We start from the raw sequence: 16,193 nt of genomic DNA on the forward strand, positions 1-16,193 counted from the left end.
AAACCTCCACGTGATCCTTCACAACAGGGTTTCCTGGATCTTGCTCCAGTTGGCCTATGTTCCTTCTGGTTATTCCTATTTAAATATCACCAGAATGCATATGTAAATATGTCATAAAAAAGCAAGAAAAGAGTCTTTTATTTGAGAGACAGAAAAAAATTCAGTGAGATGATTCTGAGATAGAATAATAAAAGCATAGAACAAGTATTCTCCTGGGTTCAAAGGATAACACTGAACATCAAATCAGAAGGCATCAGACAATGAAGTGGAGAATGTCCTGTGAAGCAAGTTCATTTGCCTGAGAGCTTAGATACAATCACTTTTTAAGCTGTTTTTGACTCTATGACTGTAGCTTCTTTCTTCATCACATGGGCTTGCAATTGCAAGTCCCTTATTTCTTGGTGAATTTGGAAGAAGCATATTAATCTAAATCTTCAATCTTCACTATTTCAGCTGTCTTCTCACATATCCACGAAATTTCAGCACTACAGCGTGAGATATAAATATTTCCTCTTTGAAAATAAGCACATCCTTTGGATCCATTGATCTGGGCAAGTTCTTTATTACTAAATCTGAAAATTTTAATACATTTAAAATTAGTAATAAATATTGTATTTGGAATTTGATCACCACTCAGTTTTCCTAGTTACCTTTGCAATCAACAACATGAATATTCTGAGACTTTTGTCTTCTTAAAGTATCAAAATCCTTAACCTGGCACATCCAAATTCTTTATTTCTAGTTAATTGTGATTCTAGGTAGAATTCTTTAAGAACACTTAAGTTCTGTGATGAGAACTTGTATTTCCCTCTCTAGTATGGGTTTCCATTAATGGAATCCACTTGGTCCAGATTAAATTAGAAATGCTAGAATAATTGTACTTTGCAACTGTAAGAAGAAAAGTAGAAAAAGATCATATTCTCTACAAAATTTCATGACATTCTACTATGCAAAAACCAAATTTTACCTGTGGAGGGTAACAAGAGAACATGGCAGAGGTTAAGAGAAGAAATGAATTAAAATATAGATATGGTTCTGATAATAGTTCTCAATTCCTTTGCTAGGAAATTGATGATAACTCTCAAATAATGTCATTTTAAAATTCAGCTTGACCAAGTTAATTCTCTATGTGATCAGTATTGCTTTTTTCCAAATGATCTGCATTACAACTGCCATATCCTTTTCTTGCATCAGGGTAGACTTATTAGATCTTAGTCTTAGCTAAACACTTGCTCAGCAGATAAGGTCTCCTGAGCCTAGGAAATGACTGATCCTGAAGATCAGTCTCAATCACCTGAGTATAATGGGTGGTTTACCTGAAGCTGCATGACCCTGGGGGGGTCAGCATCAGAAGAATCTGAACTCTGCTGTGGGTCCCTCCCACAGAGGAGGGACAAAGGATGATTAAAATCCCTTTGGGGGAAGGGAAACATTGTAAATTCCAAGGAAAGCTGAAGTGCACTGACATGATGTCATGGCATCACTCCTAGAAATTCTCAGTCTAGTAGCACTAAGTGCCTCAGATTAATCTTAATCAATGCATGCCTGATATTACTGCAGTTACCAAAAAGTTGCTGCCATTTTGTTTGCTAATGTATTAGTCAGTGTATGCTTTTTGCATTATTGCTTTTGTGAAACAAGACTAATCAATTTAATATGACTAGTAATGGGGATTAGAGAGAGTGGAAAATTGGTATTTGAGCAGAAATAGCCATGGCAAAACTTGGGGAAATGAATGAAAATAGAGTGTCTCAGGAAGAAAAGAATAGACAAACTTTTGTTCAAGGAGTTTGGTGTGTCAGGCTGAAGCACGGCATCTTTGACAAAAGGTGAACAGCATCATTCAGTTTAAGAAAACTTGACAACATGAATTAAAGAGTAAAATAGAAGTGAGTTAGATGGATTAGGTACTTGTTGGGAGAGGGCCATGGAGAAAAAACTACACCCAGAATGATGCCAATGATCTTAGTTTCATCTAAAAAAAAAAAAATACTATATGTCACATTTAGAATATGAAACCGTTATGTCATTTAAATGTAGTTGTGATATGGAATGTTCACCAAAATTTTTGGTTCTGTATTCTTTAAAAGAATCTTTTCAAAGCTATGTGCTCCCTTACACAGTATTTTAAATGTTTTTCTGGAGAAACTTTCATCTGTGACATGCCCTGCAGATAGAACAAACACTTACAAGCCCACCCCTGTCCCCCATTGGCCTACCTGGACCCCACCTGACCTGAAGCAGCACTTGGGCTTCCAGGTCCTGAGAGACAGAGTCTCTTGCCAAGGTTTTCTTACAGTAGATACAGAAGATGGCAGACACCTATGTTTTCCACAACTTTAGATAGTTGGAAAAATGCAATTTTCAATTATTACATCCTAAATGTACTTTAAATACTTTCATCAAAATTTTGCAATGGCAGATTTAGTTTACTTTAAATTATGAATAACATTTGCCACATAACCTAATTGGAAAGTCTTCATCATGAAGCTATTTCAAAGTACAAGTAATTCAAAATTACTTTCTGTTAGAAAGTGACTGACAATTGTTTGATCCAAATAGATACATTAACATGAGTTCCTATGACAAACACAATCCTTCTGGATTCTAAGTGCTGAAGAGCAGAATAACTAAGTGCCTAAACACACATGGTCCCTAAAGCACAAGGTCCTGATTTGCTCACCTTCAAGCTTAATCACATTTATTTAATCTCTTTGTGACAATATTTATCTGTGAAATGGGAATATAACTGCTCTATTCAAGGAAGTTTGTATTTATAAAGTTCTCTGAAGATACTAAGCATTACATGTATATGTTAAATAAAGAAAACATTTAAACTAATAGGCAAAGTCTAGTGACTTGCCCTGACTTGGTCACACAGATAAAATCAGTACACTACCGTACAATATTTGTTATTCTTTTCTTTGTACTTTGTACTCCTTTTTAAAAATCTAGATTTATAATTCTTACACTTCACACTTATTTTCTCAGGATTCTGTGGAAATCTTGGTTTTCCATCCCCAATAAACTTACAAGGACGGAGAGGGAACTGAGCCATCCTCCCAAAGCCAATTTCCATCAGATGGGTGCCATGATAATCCCAGCCAAAAAAAAGAAAGCATGGGTAGTGGCTGTGACTTAAGAAAATCCTGAGGGGAAAAAAAAAAGCAGAGGGAAATCTTTAAGAGAAAGTCACATTCTAGGTTATAGAAATAAGATAGAAGCATTCGCTAAATTCATTTGCTAATTCTTATTCAGAATCCACTGAATTTCTAACATGTGAATCAGAATTTCATTTATTTACCTTTCATTGAATGAGATAATTTCTATAACCCAGGACAGAGATTCAATCATACCTTTTCTTCCAGGTTGTCAATCTTTAGCAGTGTGGAGTTCTTTTCTAGGCAGTCCTTTCTACTGTGACTCCAGGTTTTCTCTTCACTTATTGTGAAATAATAGCAACTTTCTTGGTACCACTTCCACGTCTTAGGACAAGGATTACATTTATGGTCTGAAAAAGGAGATTATACTCAACAGCATGAACTCAATGATTTGGGAGTATCTGGAGAAGGCATTTAAAACTAAATCATTTAATTGAACAATAGAATCTGAGGGCCAGCACCCTGAAAACATGCTGTTTTAGGAGCTTCTGAAAATGAGGTCACTCTGGTTATGGGTTGCAGCATTGGGGATTCTCTTTTCAGGGTTTGGTCTTCTGGCCTCAGAATTTCCAACTATGCTTTTAACTTCATTTACCCTGGGATTGCTTATAAATAATTAATAAAACAAGGGGATGAAGTTTCCAATTGATATTCTAAGATGATTCCCATTTTGCTTCTGTATTTTCAAAACTATTAAATACATCTGTATCTTCTCCTATATTCTATAAATTTAGAGTGACATCCTCAAAGAATCACTGATGACATAACTGTCATACTCTGAGGTGCCACATATGGTCAGCTTAAATCAGAGCTACTGATTCAATATAACTGGTCAACCAATCTAAGTCTAATTACCTGAAGTGTGAATGATTAACTCTCTGCAGAGTTTGATTGCTATTTGCCCCTGTCTCTTCAATAGATTAGATATCTGTGATTTGAGAAATTCTTCCTCCATGGGTAAGTTCCTGCGGTTGCTCAGTTGCTGGGATAAATTTTCCTGCTGGTGGTGGATAATTTTCTGAAGTCGATTCAATTTCTCTGAATCCGAGTTAATTTTGTTAGACAACTGCAAAACTCCAAGACATAACATGACAGAAGACAAACTCAAATATCCTTCCATTGTCATAATAGTCATCCATAATTCTTTTCATTCGGAAACATTTCTTATTGCTAAATATTTATTAGTAACTTCAAATAATTGAGATTTCATGAAAGAAACATACCAGTTACTTTTCAATCCCAAGTTGCTTACAATTCATCTTTATAATTTTATTCATATTTTGACTATTATTGTACTTGTATTAAAATAATGAATTAACAATTACATATCTGATATTTCATCAAAATTGGTGTTGGTAATTTTGCCCCTTATTTTGGTAAATATTTTTTTCTAATTGGAGTTGTTGGATAGAATTATATTTTTTACAGAAACGAAACTCCTTGAGACAAGGGATATCGCGAAGTATAGTACACTAACCACCCTTCTACGATAAATAAATGAACATATACCATGGTAAGTTCATTTATTTTCAAAGAATATATCATTGCAGAAGATTAACTTTTAATTCTCACAATGTTGAGCAACTGAATATGTTATCTTTGCTAGAACATATTTCTTTACAAAAAAGTAAGCTACGTAATTAACCTCTATTTGTGTGTCCAAAGAGATGTGTCTAAATCCTAATTATCCATGAGATCTTACATATATACAAAGAAATTAAAATAATAGAGATGTATCACTCAACACATAATAGGTTTTTTACTTCAAATCCCCTGAAACTCAACACTGTACCAAATCATTACTCTTTATTCCATATACTTAACAACATTCTGTTAAATACATATTCTTAGGATGTTTTTCCACTTTGTTTGTTAGTCCTTTGTTTATTCTTCAATGGACAATAAGAGTGACTCCCACTTTCTAAGATATTTACAATACTGGGTCAGAATCAAGAAAATATTCTTTTTGGCTATGGCACTGGGGAGTGAAGCTTCTATAGTTCCGCAGAGATGGTTCAATTCTGTCTGCTGGGCGTGGTATATCAGGGCACTCCCTCCTTGCTTGCTCTGCTGCTTAGACATTTTCTCTACACTAGGAAGGTCTTGGGTGAGCAGTGTGAGCTAGTCTTCTGCTAAGTCTTCAAGGTAAATGAAACAGCATGGCTTTCTTAAACACAATTCCCTGACTCACTTTTGTTTCCACTGGTAGAGTAAGTGGATGTGTGTCTGGAAATAAAGGCCCCTTGCTCTAACCAATAACTATAAAAATAAAAGGCTATTTTGTTTGTCAAGAGAAAATGATGAGTTGGGACAGAACTTCCATATTAAAGTATGTCCCCAAATGATCTATTTTGACAACATGGAGAATGGGACAGATGTGTGATGGCAAAACTACTAAAGGATTCAGGATATAAAGTGAATTTACATAGTTTACAAGTTATATTTCATCACTTTTCTTGTGTTTGATGCAAATATACTTACACATGATCCCCAAGGTCACCAGCCCAATCAACAACATTAGGCAAAGAGTTAGCAGACCTTGGGCAGCCTGACGCCATACAGGGGATGGAGCTGGATGCCCTGCAAAGTCAACAGAAGAGTGAGCAAGTAGAACTGCTGTGTGACTTTTACACTTTGGGTTCTTTATTCTTCCCACTTAGGAAGCTTCCAGGTACTAAAACTTCTCTTTTGCTCATTCAATGACACTATTCAGAAAATGTCTACTGTGAAGCCTAATAAGGGCCCATCACCAGTTCTCTTCCATTGCTTCACCACAATTTTTCCTTCAAGAGTAAATGCCTTCTAATTTTTAGTTTTTTTGTTTTATATCATAACCTACCTTTCATCTTCAAGTTTGCTGATTTCACAAATAGCATCCTATGAAAACTTGCCCTGGACTGATACTGCCAATAGGAGAGACCTATTTTCTCCATGACAACTACAAATCTCCAAAAGGCAGGTTATTCTATACTTCTTATAAAAGTGAATTTTACTTTTAAAATTTTATCTACTAAAAAATTAACATTTATATATTGTCCATGCTATTTATCACCCAGTAAATAATGAATTAATACTGAAAGAAATAATGTACAGTTTAAACTACAAACAGCAGAATAGGCTAGGAAGTCAGTATCTAATTCTTCAAACATCAGCATCTCATCTTTAATTTTTAATGAAAATGTTCTCCTATTTCTCTCACCTTCTCTTTGATTCAGGTCCTAATGTGTCAAGCCCAATATTTTTGATAGATTGATACAATCTCCAGGTGCACTATCTCATGCACCATATCCAGACCTCCTTTTCCCTCAAGCGTTAGAGAAAAGAAAAAGAAAGAAAGAAAGAAAGAAAGAAAGAAAGAAAGAAAGAAAGAAAGAAAGAAAGAGGAAGCCAAAATCATAATCGGCTCTATATGGCACATGTAAAGCCCATTCTGAACATCTTCTTTGAATATCCTCCCTTCAAATAAAATATATACACATGTACACATATTCATAAACTAAAACTAAGTCTAAAGTAGTTCATACGATTCAGATGACTTAAGACAACAGCCTGAACTGTGAGCAGACCTTCTGAAGTTAAGGAATAGAGACATCATCTTATATATTAATCAGAAACTTCCATTTCCTCCAGTTGGTTACAAGGGAATAAATTGAAGACCAGAACTGAACTGGGCTTCCCCCATAGCAGTTGTATGAACTTAGTTAAAATGCTTAATTTATTTCAATCTCAGTTTCCTCACCTCTGAAACCAGTAAAATCATTTTTACTTTATAATTATATCTCAATAAAAATATGACAATGTATATATAACACTATATAAATATTTCTATTAATGATGCAGCATTACTAATTAAACTTGGGATTTCAACTACTGTAATTTAAAAAATACTTATAAATGAGAAACTAACTCTTGCCCATGTCTGATCTGCCCATCCTCTAATTTTTCCCTTTTGTTATTTACACCATGTAAGAGAAAAATGCCATGTCCTCTGTTTTAGAAGCCCCCAGTCTGACTTATAAAAGAATATTCCTCCCACAACCTTGTAAAGTATAAACATCAAGGACATTTGTAAAATAGAAACATCTCAGTTTCCAATCTCCACCTGACACATCCAACAAAAATGTTTCAGGAGGAGGTACAGCTTCTTAACATACAGATTTCACACAATCTGAAGTAGGTTCCTAAAGGCACATATTTTCTCTTTGACCTTAGGAACACTCACTCCACCAATCAATTCCATGACTGCACCTTGAAGATGCCACTGCCCGCTTTGCTTTGGTATCAGTAGTAAAGCCAGCACCTCAAAGCATATCACACCCGTCATTTCCAAGGTCTCAGCTTGCTTTCTCTTAAACTCCTACCTCTTTTTCTCAGGTTATTTCCATCTTGGTTATTTCTTGCTCCAGAAGAATCCTGAAATGTAAGTGTCGCGTAAGTCACTTCGTCGGACATTGCAGAAGAAAACAGTACCATGAATTATGTAACTAATGTTTCAATATCTTCAGGTCTGTAACAGGGTGTTCTTTTCCAAGCTAAAATCTTTTACATAGACACTCAACTGACCCTACTGTCCCTTTATTAGAACAGAATGACAGTTTCTCTTCTGTGAAATTGAGAGAAATCAAATATTCTCCTTAGACACTGAAATGTTACAGATGGCAAACTGTAGCACCATTGTTCTTTTCTGGGAAGCCAAAAGGGGGTGCCTGGAGGCAGAGCAGGAATGGTGGTTTTATCCTCAGTCTGCTCCAAATATTTGAAAAAACAGCCAAGTTGTCTTACTTATTTTCAAGTGTCTAAGGTTAGCTCATCCTGTATAGAGACTATACAACATGTCAATAAGATGTACAAATACTAAACCAGAAGAGCTGTGTCACATGCATGCCTGTCTATTGTTATAAGTAATCAAAATGTGTTGTGGGTGTGGACGCACATGGGAGAGAGAGACAGAGAGAGAGAGAGAGGGAGAGAGAGATGTTGCTGGTAATGGGGAAAATGGGACATGGAGAAGAAATTAATAGCTATTGGTGAACATGATCAATGTTCAATATATACATGTATAGAAATGTCACAGTGCAACTCATTAACCTGCATGATGAATGTGTTAATTATGTATAACATATATTATGTATATGAAATTAATAGCTATTAAAATTGGATATGAATGAAATATGGATTTCATATTCATAAAATTGAGTATGAATTCTTCCTTGGAATGATTAAGATCTTTAACAGTATAATCTTAGAATAATCTTCCTGCAGGTTACCAATACTCTAGAGCAATATTGTTTAAATAACTACCTGAAGTTTCAGCAGAGTGAAAAAAGTAGGCAGGTTCTGGAAAGATAGACTGGCACACTAAGGTATTTTTATTTTTATTTCATTCTATTGTATTTTCTTAATTTTTTTAGTGCATTATAGTTACATATAATAGTGGGGTTCATTTTGACACAATTAATACATGCATGGGATATAATTTGCTCTATTTCAGTCCTCAGTCCTCCCCTTTTCTTTCTTCCACTTCCCCTTTTTTATTGCTTTTGTATTGGTGTTTTCTAGATATACATAAAGGTAGAATTCACTGTGGTATAGTCATATATGTACATTGGAAAATTTGGTCAGTTTCTTTCCATAATTCCTCCCTTGTCTCATCCCTCCTCCCTCCCTGTTAATCTCCTTCCTCTACTCTATTGATCTCCTTTGTTTCTGCCCCCTTACCCCCTTATTTTTCTCTTACTTCCAAATGTGGGAGAAAAGATTTGATTTTGGACTTTCTGAGTCTTACTTATTTCATTTAGTATGATGTCTTTTCAGCACAAGGGTGGTCTACAGCTAAAACTCTTATAAAATACTTTTTGTCTTTTGGATTTGAAATATCAGAAGACGGAGTCTGAGGCACACCCAACCATAAATACTGCTAGAATAAGTGGATACCCACATGGAACATTTACTATGGGAGGTGTCTAGAATGTTTTTGACCTTGAAGCCTCTTTAGCTACAATTTATCTACATTTCATTTAAAAATACTTGATAAAATAACCTACTTCTATATTCTATTTCTTAGGCCTAAAAAGGCTGAAAAGCATGTTTCCAGTAAAAGTGAAGTAAACACCGCCCACAAGAATTTATACTGCAATTCTAAAAATTTCAACAACATGACATGAATAATAATGAGCTGATGTTTTATAGGAAGTATTGTGATTATAATTTGGAAGAAGGCAAAAAAGATAGCACATTGGACATGCCTTGGGTCATTGAGTCACAACAGTTGTAAGACTCACAGGGGTCTTTCTGAAGGACTGCATCTATTTCTAATCCCTCGATAATTTTTCTTAAAACTTTACCAACATATATAAGAAAATAAATTGTTGTTAAAAATCTATGATAGGTAGAATAAGAGCCCCTAAGGATGTCCATGGTTTCATCCCCAGGCCCTCTAAATATGATAGTTCCAATGGCAAAACAATCATTGCAGATGTGATTAAGGTAACGAACTTTGAAGATGAAGAAATTACCCTGAATTACCTGAGTGTACCTAACTTGATTACTTAAGTCCTTAAAATTGGAGAAGCTCCTTAGGTGGTCAGAGTCATGGAAAAACAAAGAGTTAGGGAGATACAACATCTTTGAGTGATGATGAAGGCAGAGAGCTAGGAACCAAGGAATCTGAGCTAGAAGATGGAAAAGGAAGGAAACATTCTCCCACACAGCCTTCAGAAAGGAACTCATCCCTACCAACAGTCCTGATTTTAGTCCAGTGATACCTATGTCAGACTTTAACCTACAAAGTTGTAAGAACAAAAACTTGTGCTGTTTAAGTGGCTAAGTGTCGGGGTTTCTAGAGCCCCCAGCCTTAGACATGGTCAAGATGGCGCCTGACGCTGAGCCAGAGGCGGCCAGCTATACAGTAAACAACCAGCGAATTCCAATGATTGGCTAGTTAACGATGTGATTAGAGCATGCCCCCCCTCGTGTACCCATCCTGTGCCTGCAGCTGTCCGCGTTTATCTCGTGTACTCTCCCCTGATTGGTTGAAGTGTATATAAGCCTGGTGGGTGGGAGAGTAGGGGGCAGAAGCTGAGGAAGGGACGGAAGAAGCGGAAGAAGCGGCGGCGGAGACTGGAGCAGAGCTGGAAGCTGGAAGAAGCTGGGAAAAGGGAAGCTGAGAGTGCGCAGGAGCTAGGGGTAAGAGAGCGTAGGAAAGGGACTGTGTACAATAAACTTCCAAAGCTTCAGACGTTTGCCGTGTCTCTCTCTGCGGGCAGAGGGGACGCGACAGCTGGTGCCGAAACCCGGGAGGATAAAAAGGACAAGGTAAGATATCTTAAAATCTTTTAATAAGCTAAACCGGTTATAAAGAAGTCAAAAAAAAAAAAAAAAAGGTAAACAGGTAAAGGAGAGGCGCCTCGACGTTGGTGGTATAGCGACTATCCGGATACGCGGAATGCGGTCCAGTTAAAGGGTATCAGGACACGCTATCAGCGGTCCTGGGGGCACGCGGAATGCGGTCCAATTAAAATAAAAATAAGGACACACGGAAGGTGGTCCGGTATCGGGACACGCCATCAGCGGTCCTGGCGCGTGGAACGCGGTCTAATTAAAGTGAAAGTAGAAACACGCTTGAAGCGGTCCTACGTGAAAAGCCGCTATAAAAATTTTAATGCGCACTTGATAGTTTTCCTTTCAGCAATCTCCTTGCTCCTGGCAGCTAGGCCACTGTTATTGTAATTGCCAAAACTAAAGCTATTCAAATTAGTAACAATAGGGTCTGAATGCGGCAACCCCTCAGGGAACCATTAAAAAACAATGGGAGCCATTGGAAAAAAAAAAAAACAGCTAAAGTAAAGAAAAGCTGCTCAGTGTGCCACAAGGGGGATCTTCATGAACAGGGCTAATAGTAACAGAAAAGAATGCTTAAAGAGAATAAAGTGAGGAAAGATTGAGTAGTGGTGACCTAGAAAATAATTGCTCAAAAAATCTAAGAGCAAGGGAAAAAAGGGGAACTAAGTCTTACACAAAGAACCCCCAAAAGGAATAACCAAGTGGTAGTGAAAACTTAGGAACAAGGGAAAAAGGTAGGAGAAACCTAAGCCTAATAAAAAGAGCTTCAAAATCTGTAGAACCTGCCCGTATTTGAGAAGCAAATGGAGATACCATCAACCATTAGAAAAACTTTAAAGAGGCAGTTAAGACTATTTGGAGACAGGTATGCAGAGCAGTGTTATCTGGAGAACAATGGCTAATTGGGGAAGCTCAGTGGCAAGAAATAGCTGTTGAAACTGCTTGCAGAAACATAGTGGCAAGGTTTCCCGATAGAAATGTTAATAGGAGAAGACCAATACGTTTCAATAGATGCACAAAATCAGCAGCAAGGAGATAATGCCCTAACAAAAGATAAGAGATAACTATAGTAAAATCTGTTACACCTTATGCCCCAGGGCTATGTCCAAGATGCAGAAGAGGAAGTCATCGGAATAGTGCCTGTCAGCCTATTAGAGATAGGGAGGATAATTTCCTAGGGTCGAATCCTGAACTTCAAAAAAACGGGAGACAGGGCCCTCCCCGGGGCCCGCAACAAATATACGGGGTAATTCAACAAGTTCCCCGACGGTGGTATCCTCCCACAGAGAAGGGGAGCGCAGAGCCACCTCAGGAAGTGCAGGATTGGACATCTGTGCCACCTCCAGACTCATACTAACCCCAGATATGGGGGTGCAGATGATTGATACTGATTGGCATGAAAAAATCCCACAAAATAGTGTAGGACTATTACTAGGTAGAGGTTCCTCAACACTAAAAGGACTTATAGTACACCCAGGGGTTATTGATCCTGATTTCACTGGACAAATAAAAGCCTTGGTCTCTTCACCAAAAGGAATTACGGTCATCTCTCCAGGGGATCGCATTGCACAAATGCTTATATTGCCCAGTCAACATTCTTTGTGGCCCAGTAAAAATACAAATAAAAGACAAGGAGGTTTTGGATCAACAGGAACCACTTTAATAAACCTTACTATGGATATGGAACAGAGGCCCCTCCTAAAATTAAAAGTGGGAAATATGGAATTTACAGGTTTATTAGATACGGGAGCAGACAAAAGTATTATCAGTGCAATGGTCTGGCCAAAGCACTGGCCATTGATCACAGCAGCTCAGAGCTTGAGAGGCTTAGGAGTAGCAGAGAGCCCCAATCAAAGTGCTTCCTCATTATCATGGAAAGATACAGAGGGACACACAGGAATATTTCAACCATATGTCTGTAATGTTCCTATTAGCCTATGGGGACGAGACGTCCTGCAGCAAATGGATATGAAACTCACCACTGACCAGATTTACCAAGGGACTCCTGTAAGAAATATGTTACAAAATATGAATTATAATGATAAAAAAGGATTAGGAAGACATAGCCAAGGATCTACCCAACCACTGCCTTTACCTCCACCAAAAAATGATTCTCATGGATTGGGTTTTTCCTAGGGGCCACTGATAAGCCATCAATCCCTATAATATGGAAAGATGATAAGCCTCGCTGGATTCCACAGTGGCCCCTAACAAAAGAAAAGCTAGAGGCAGCTCATAAGTTAGTACAAGAGCAGGTACAAGCAGGTCATTTACAACATTCTACCTCTCCTTGGAATACTCCAATATTCTTAACAAAGAAAAAATCAGGAAAATGGAGGTTATTACATGATTTAAGAGCCATAAACGAACAAATGTACCCTATGGGACCCGTCCAATGTGGACTCCCTCTTGTTACTGCACTACCAAAAAATTGGCCTACTATTATTCTGGATTTAAAAGATTGCTTTTTCTCTATACCCTTACACAAAAATGATTGTTGGAGATTTGCCTTTACTTTGCCCTCTCTTAATCACACTCAGCCTGACCAGAGATTCGAATGGACTGTGTTGCCTCAAGGTATGGCTAACAGTCCTACTATATGTCAAATATACGTAGATAAAGCGTTAACAACTACTAGACAAAAGTTTAAGAGATTGTTGATTTATCACTATATGGACGACATACTTATTTGCCATCCAGAAAAAGAAGTCTTGTTAGAAGCATTACAATTTATGACTCAAGCATTAGAAAAGAGAGGACTAACGATATCCCCTGAAAAATTACAATTAGAGGAGATTCAAGAATATCTGGGTACAAGGCTCACTGCTACTACAGTCAGACCAATAAGGTTGACCATCAGGACGGATCAATTGAATACCCTGAACGATTTTCAGAAACTCTTAGGTGACATTAACTGGATCAGATCCTATTTAAAATTGTCCACAGGGGAATTAAAACCTTTATTCGATATATTAAAAGGTAATCCTGACTTGAATTCCCCTAGGAAACTTACTCCTGAAGCATGGATATCCTTACAGCTAGTAGAGAATAGACTTCAGCGGTGTTACGTTGATCGTTGTGATCCTACTCAACCATTAAGTTTAATCATAATCTCGGAGAAGCATACCCCTTTTGGCATAGTTTGGCAAGGAGGACCTCTGCAAAGTATAAATCTCCCTAGCTCTCCGGCTAAAACATTGCAATCATATCCCCAAGCTATTGCCCAGGTAATATTCACGGGAATAGAATCTTGCATTACTGTTTTTGGAATCCATCCGTCTATTATTATAACTCCTTATTCCACTCAGCAAATTAAATGGCTAATTAATAATGATGACGATTGGTCAGTATTATATTGTTCCACTTCAGCTCAGTTCGATAACCATTACCCCCAACATCCCTGGATTCAATTCTGTAAAAATACTCCCATAGTTTTTCCAAAAGTGACTAGTGTCCAGCCTCTTAAAGACTGTGTAACCATTTTTACTGATGGCTCCAAAAATGGAGTAGGTGCAGTACTTATCGGTAAACAACTTCACACCATAATAGTTCCGCCCAACTCCGCACAGGTTACTGAACTTGCAGCTGTAATATTAGCCTTTGGATTAGCAGATAATCAGCCATTCAATCTTCTATCTGATAGCTTATATATCGTTAACGCTTTACAGGTTCTTGAAACGGTACCCCATATTTCTTCCATGTCCACGGTAGCTTCTTACTTTACTACACTACAAAACCTTATCCTACAGCGTAAACATCTATTCTATGTAGGACATATTAGAGCTCATTCTAATTTACCAGGACATTTGGCAAATGCTAATGACTTGGTAGATATGGCCACCAAATCAATTTTTGTTTTTTCCATAGAGGAACAAGCAAAACTCTTTCATGAAAAATTTCATGTAAATTCCACTACTTTGAGCAGAAAATTTCCTATATCTAAATGTATGGCTCGACAAATAGTAAAAAATTGTCAACATTGTGCTCCTTTAATCCCAGTACAATCCTTTGGAATTAACCCCAGGGGACTGCTACCTGGTCATATTTGGCAGATGGATGTAACCCATATTCCTGAATTTGGTACTGTTAAGTATGTACATGTGTCAGTAGACACTGCTTCAGGGGTCATTATGGCTTCCGCTCATTCTGGAGAAAAGGTAAAAGATGTCATTCAACATTGCCTACAAGCGTTTGCTGGCTGGGGCATACCTAAAGTCATTAAAACAGATAATGGTCCTGCTTATACTTCCAAAAGCTTCCGGTTGTTTTTACAAACATTTAACATCCAATTAGTCACTGACATCCCCTATAATCCTCAGGGACAGGGCATTGTGGAAAGAGCACATCTTACTTTAAAAAATTGTCTAAATAAACAAAAAGGGGGAATAGGAGCCTCCTACAAGTCTCCTAAAGATAAACTTAACTTAGTTCTTTTCATTCTAAATTTCCTAACTTTGGATAGGGACGGCCATTCTGCAGCTGATCGACATTATAATCCCCATAATACTTCTCAAGTATGGGCAAAATGGAAAGATATCCTGACAGGTTGTTGGAAAGGACCGGATCCAGTCCTTCGTTGGGTCCGAGGGTCTGTTTGTATTTTTCCACAGGATCAACAGACTCCAGTCTGGATTCCAGAAAGGCTAATCAGAGTTTTACAGCATGCAAGTGATGCTGCTCCTCCTCACAATGGCGAGTCTGAGCCTTCCTCCAATAACGAAAACTCAGACGGAAAGGCAAACCCGGAACCTATGGGCCATTGTTAGCCTGGCCATATTTTCCATTTCTGACTAACATATTTTTTATCCTTCCTTTTCTTGCTTTTCACCAATTTCTTTACAAGCCTGTCAATTCTACTGATGATTTTTCAGGTCGTGCTGTTTTTGGTGACAAGGATATTTCTAGCCTTTCTTTGCTTTAACAGGAGGAATTTCTGCACTTTGCCGTTGGAATCATACTACAAATCAGACCCAGAGTAGAGCAACTCGTTCTGCTGACCCTAGCTGTGATATTGCTTTTCCTCCTACGTCAGCTTGTGTATTTCCTCTTTTATGTTTCTACCAACTAACATTTCTAATAACACCTCTTAACTGTTCACTAACTGTGTGCTATCTTTCACAATACTGGAATGATTCTTTTGCTACCTGTGCAATTTGCACATTTCTATCTTCCTACCAGTCCTAGTTTCTGTTGCAGATATAGAATTGCCAGTGCTATTATCAAGAAACAGAAGAGGCTTTGACATTGCAACAGCCGTGATCACTGCCACCACAGTCCTTGCAGTAGCAGCATTGACACAACCACAACAACGATCATTCGGCCGAGAATGCAGTTGCAGCCTTACAGACCATAGAGACTCTATCAGAGAATGGACTTTATAAGAACAAGTGGATACCTTGCAAGAACTTTTGGGACTGGGATGCGTTTATTCCCTGAGAGCTGCTTTGTGTTACCCATATTGTAACTCCATTGGGATGTATATTGTTTCTGTATTTAATATGGCTATAAGGTTCTTCTTCTGTTTATAGATTTGTCAAACAGTGGGCAAGCTTAGGAGCTATGGTGGTACTCCTCTGCCTTGGCCTTCTTCTCTTCATTCGTTTTGGCATGCATCTGCAAGCTAGCCAATAGAGATCAAATTATTTTTCATCAGGCCATGACCGCCCTAAAGGCCGACAGCCCCCCATTAGT

The 16,193-nt window shown here is 37.7% G+C and overlaps 1 protein-coding gene across 2 annotated transcripts; it reads right to left on the reverse strand.

Moving 5' to 3' along the window:
* Positions 1-272: 272 nt before the first annotated feature.
* Clec12b (C-type lectin domain family 12 member B) lies at positions 273-7,613 on the reverse strand. 2 transcript variants are annotated; one of them, XM_047550719.1, is made up of 6 exons: positions 7,523-7,613; positions 5,643-5,741; positions 4,017-4,235; positions 3,357-3,511; positions 3,034-3,149; positions 273-485 (listed from the first exon to the last, which is right to left on the reverse strand). In XM_047550719.1, the coding sequence occupies exons 1-6, from the start codon at positions 7,611-7,613 to the stop codon at positions 422-424; spliced, it is 744 nt and encodes a 247-aa protein (XP_047406675.1). In that variant the 3' UTR covers positions 273-421. The 2 variants fall into 2 exon arrangements, with proteins under 2 accessions (XP_047406675.1, XP_047406673.1); XM_047550717.1 differs by having other exon boundaries at positions 273-572.
* Between the last annotated feature and the right edge of the window lie 8,580 nt (positions 7,614-16,193).

This window comes from Sciurus carolinensis, chromosome 4 (assembly GCF_902686445.1).
Source record: "Sciurus carolinensis chromosome 4, mSciCar1.2, whole genome shotgun sequence".
Lineage (NCBI taxonomy): Eukaryota > Metazoa > Chordata > Mammalia > Rodentia > Sciuridae > Sciurus > Sciurus carolinensis.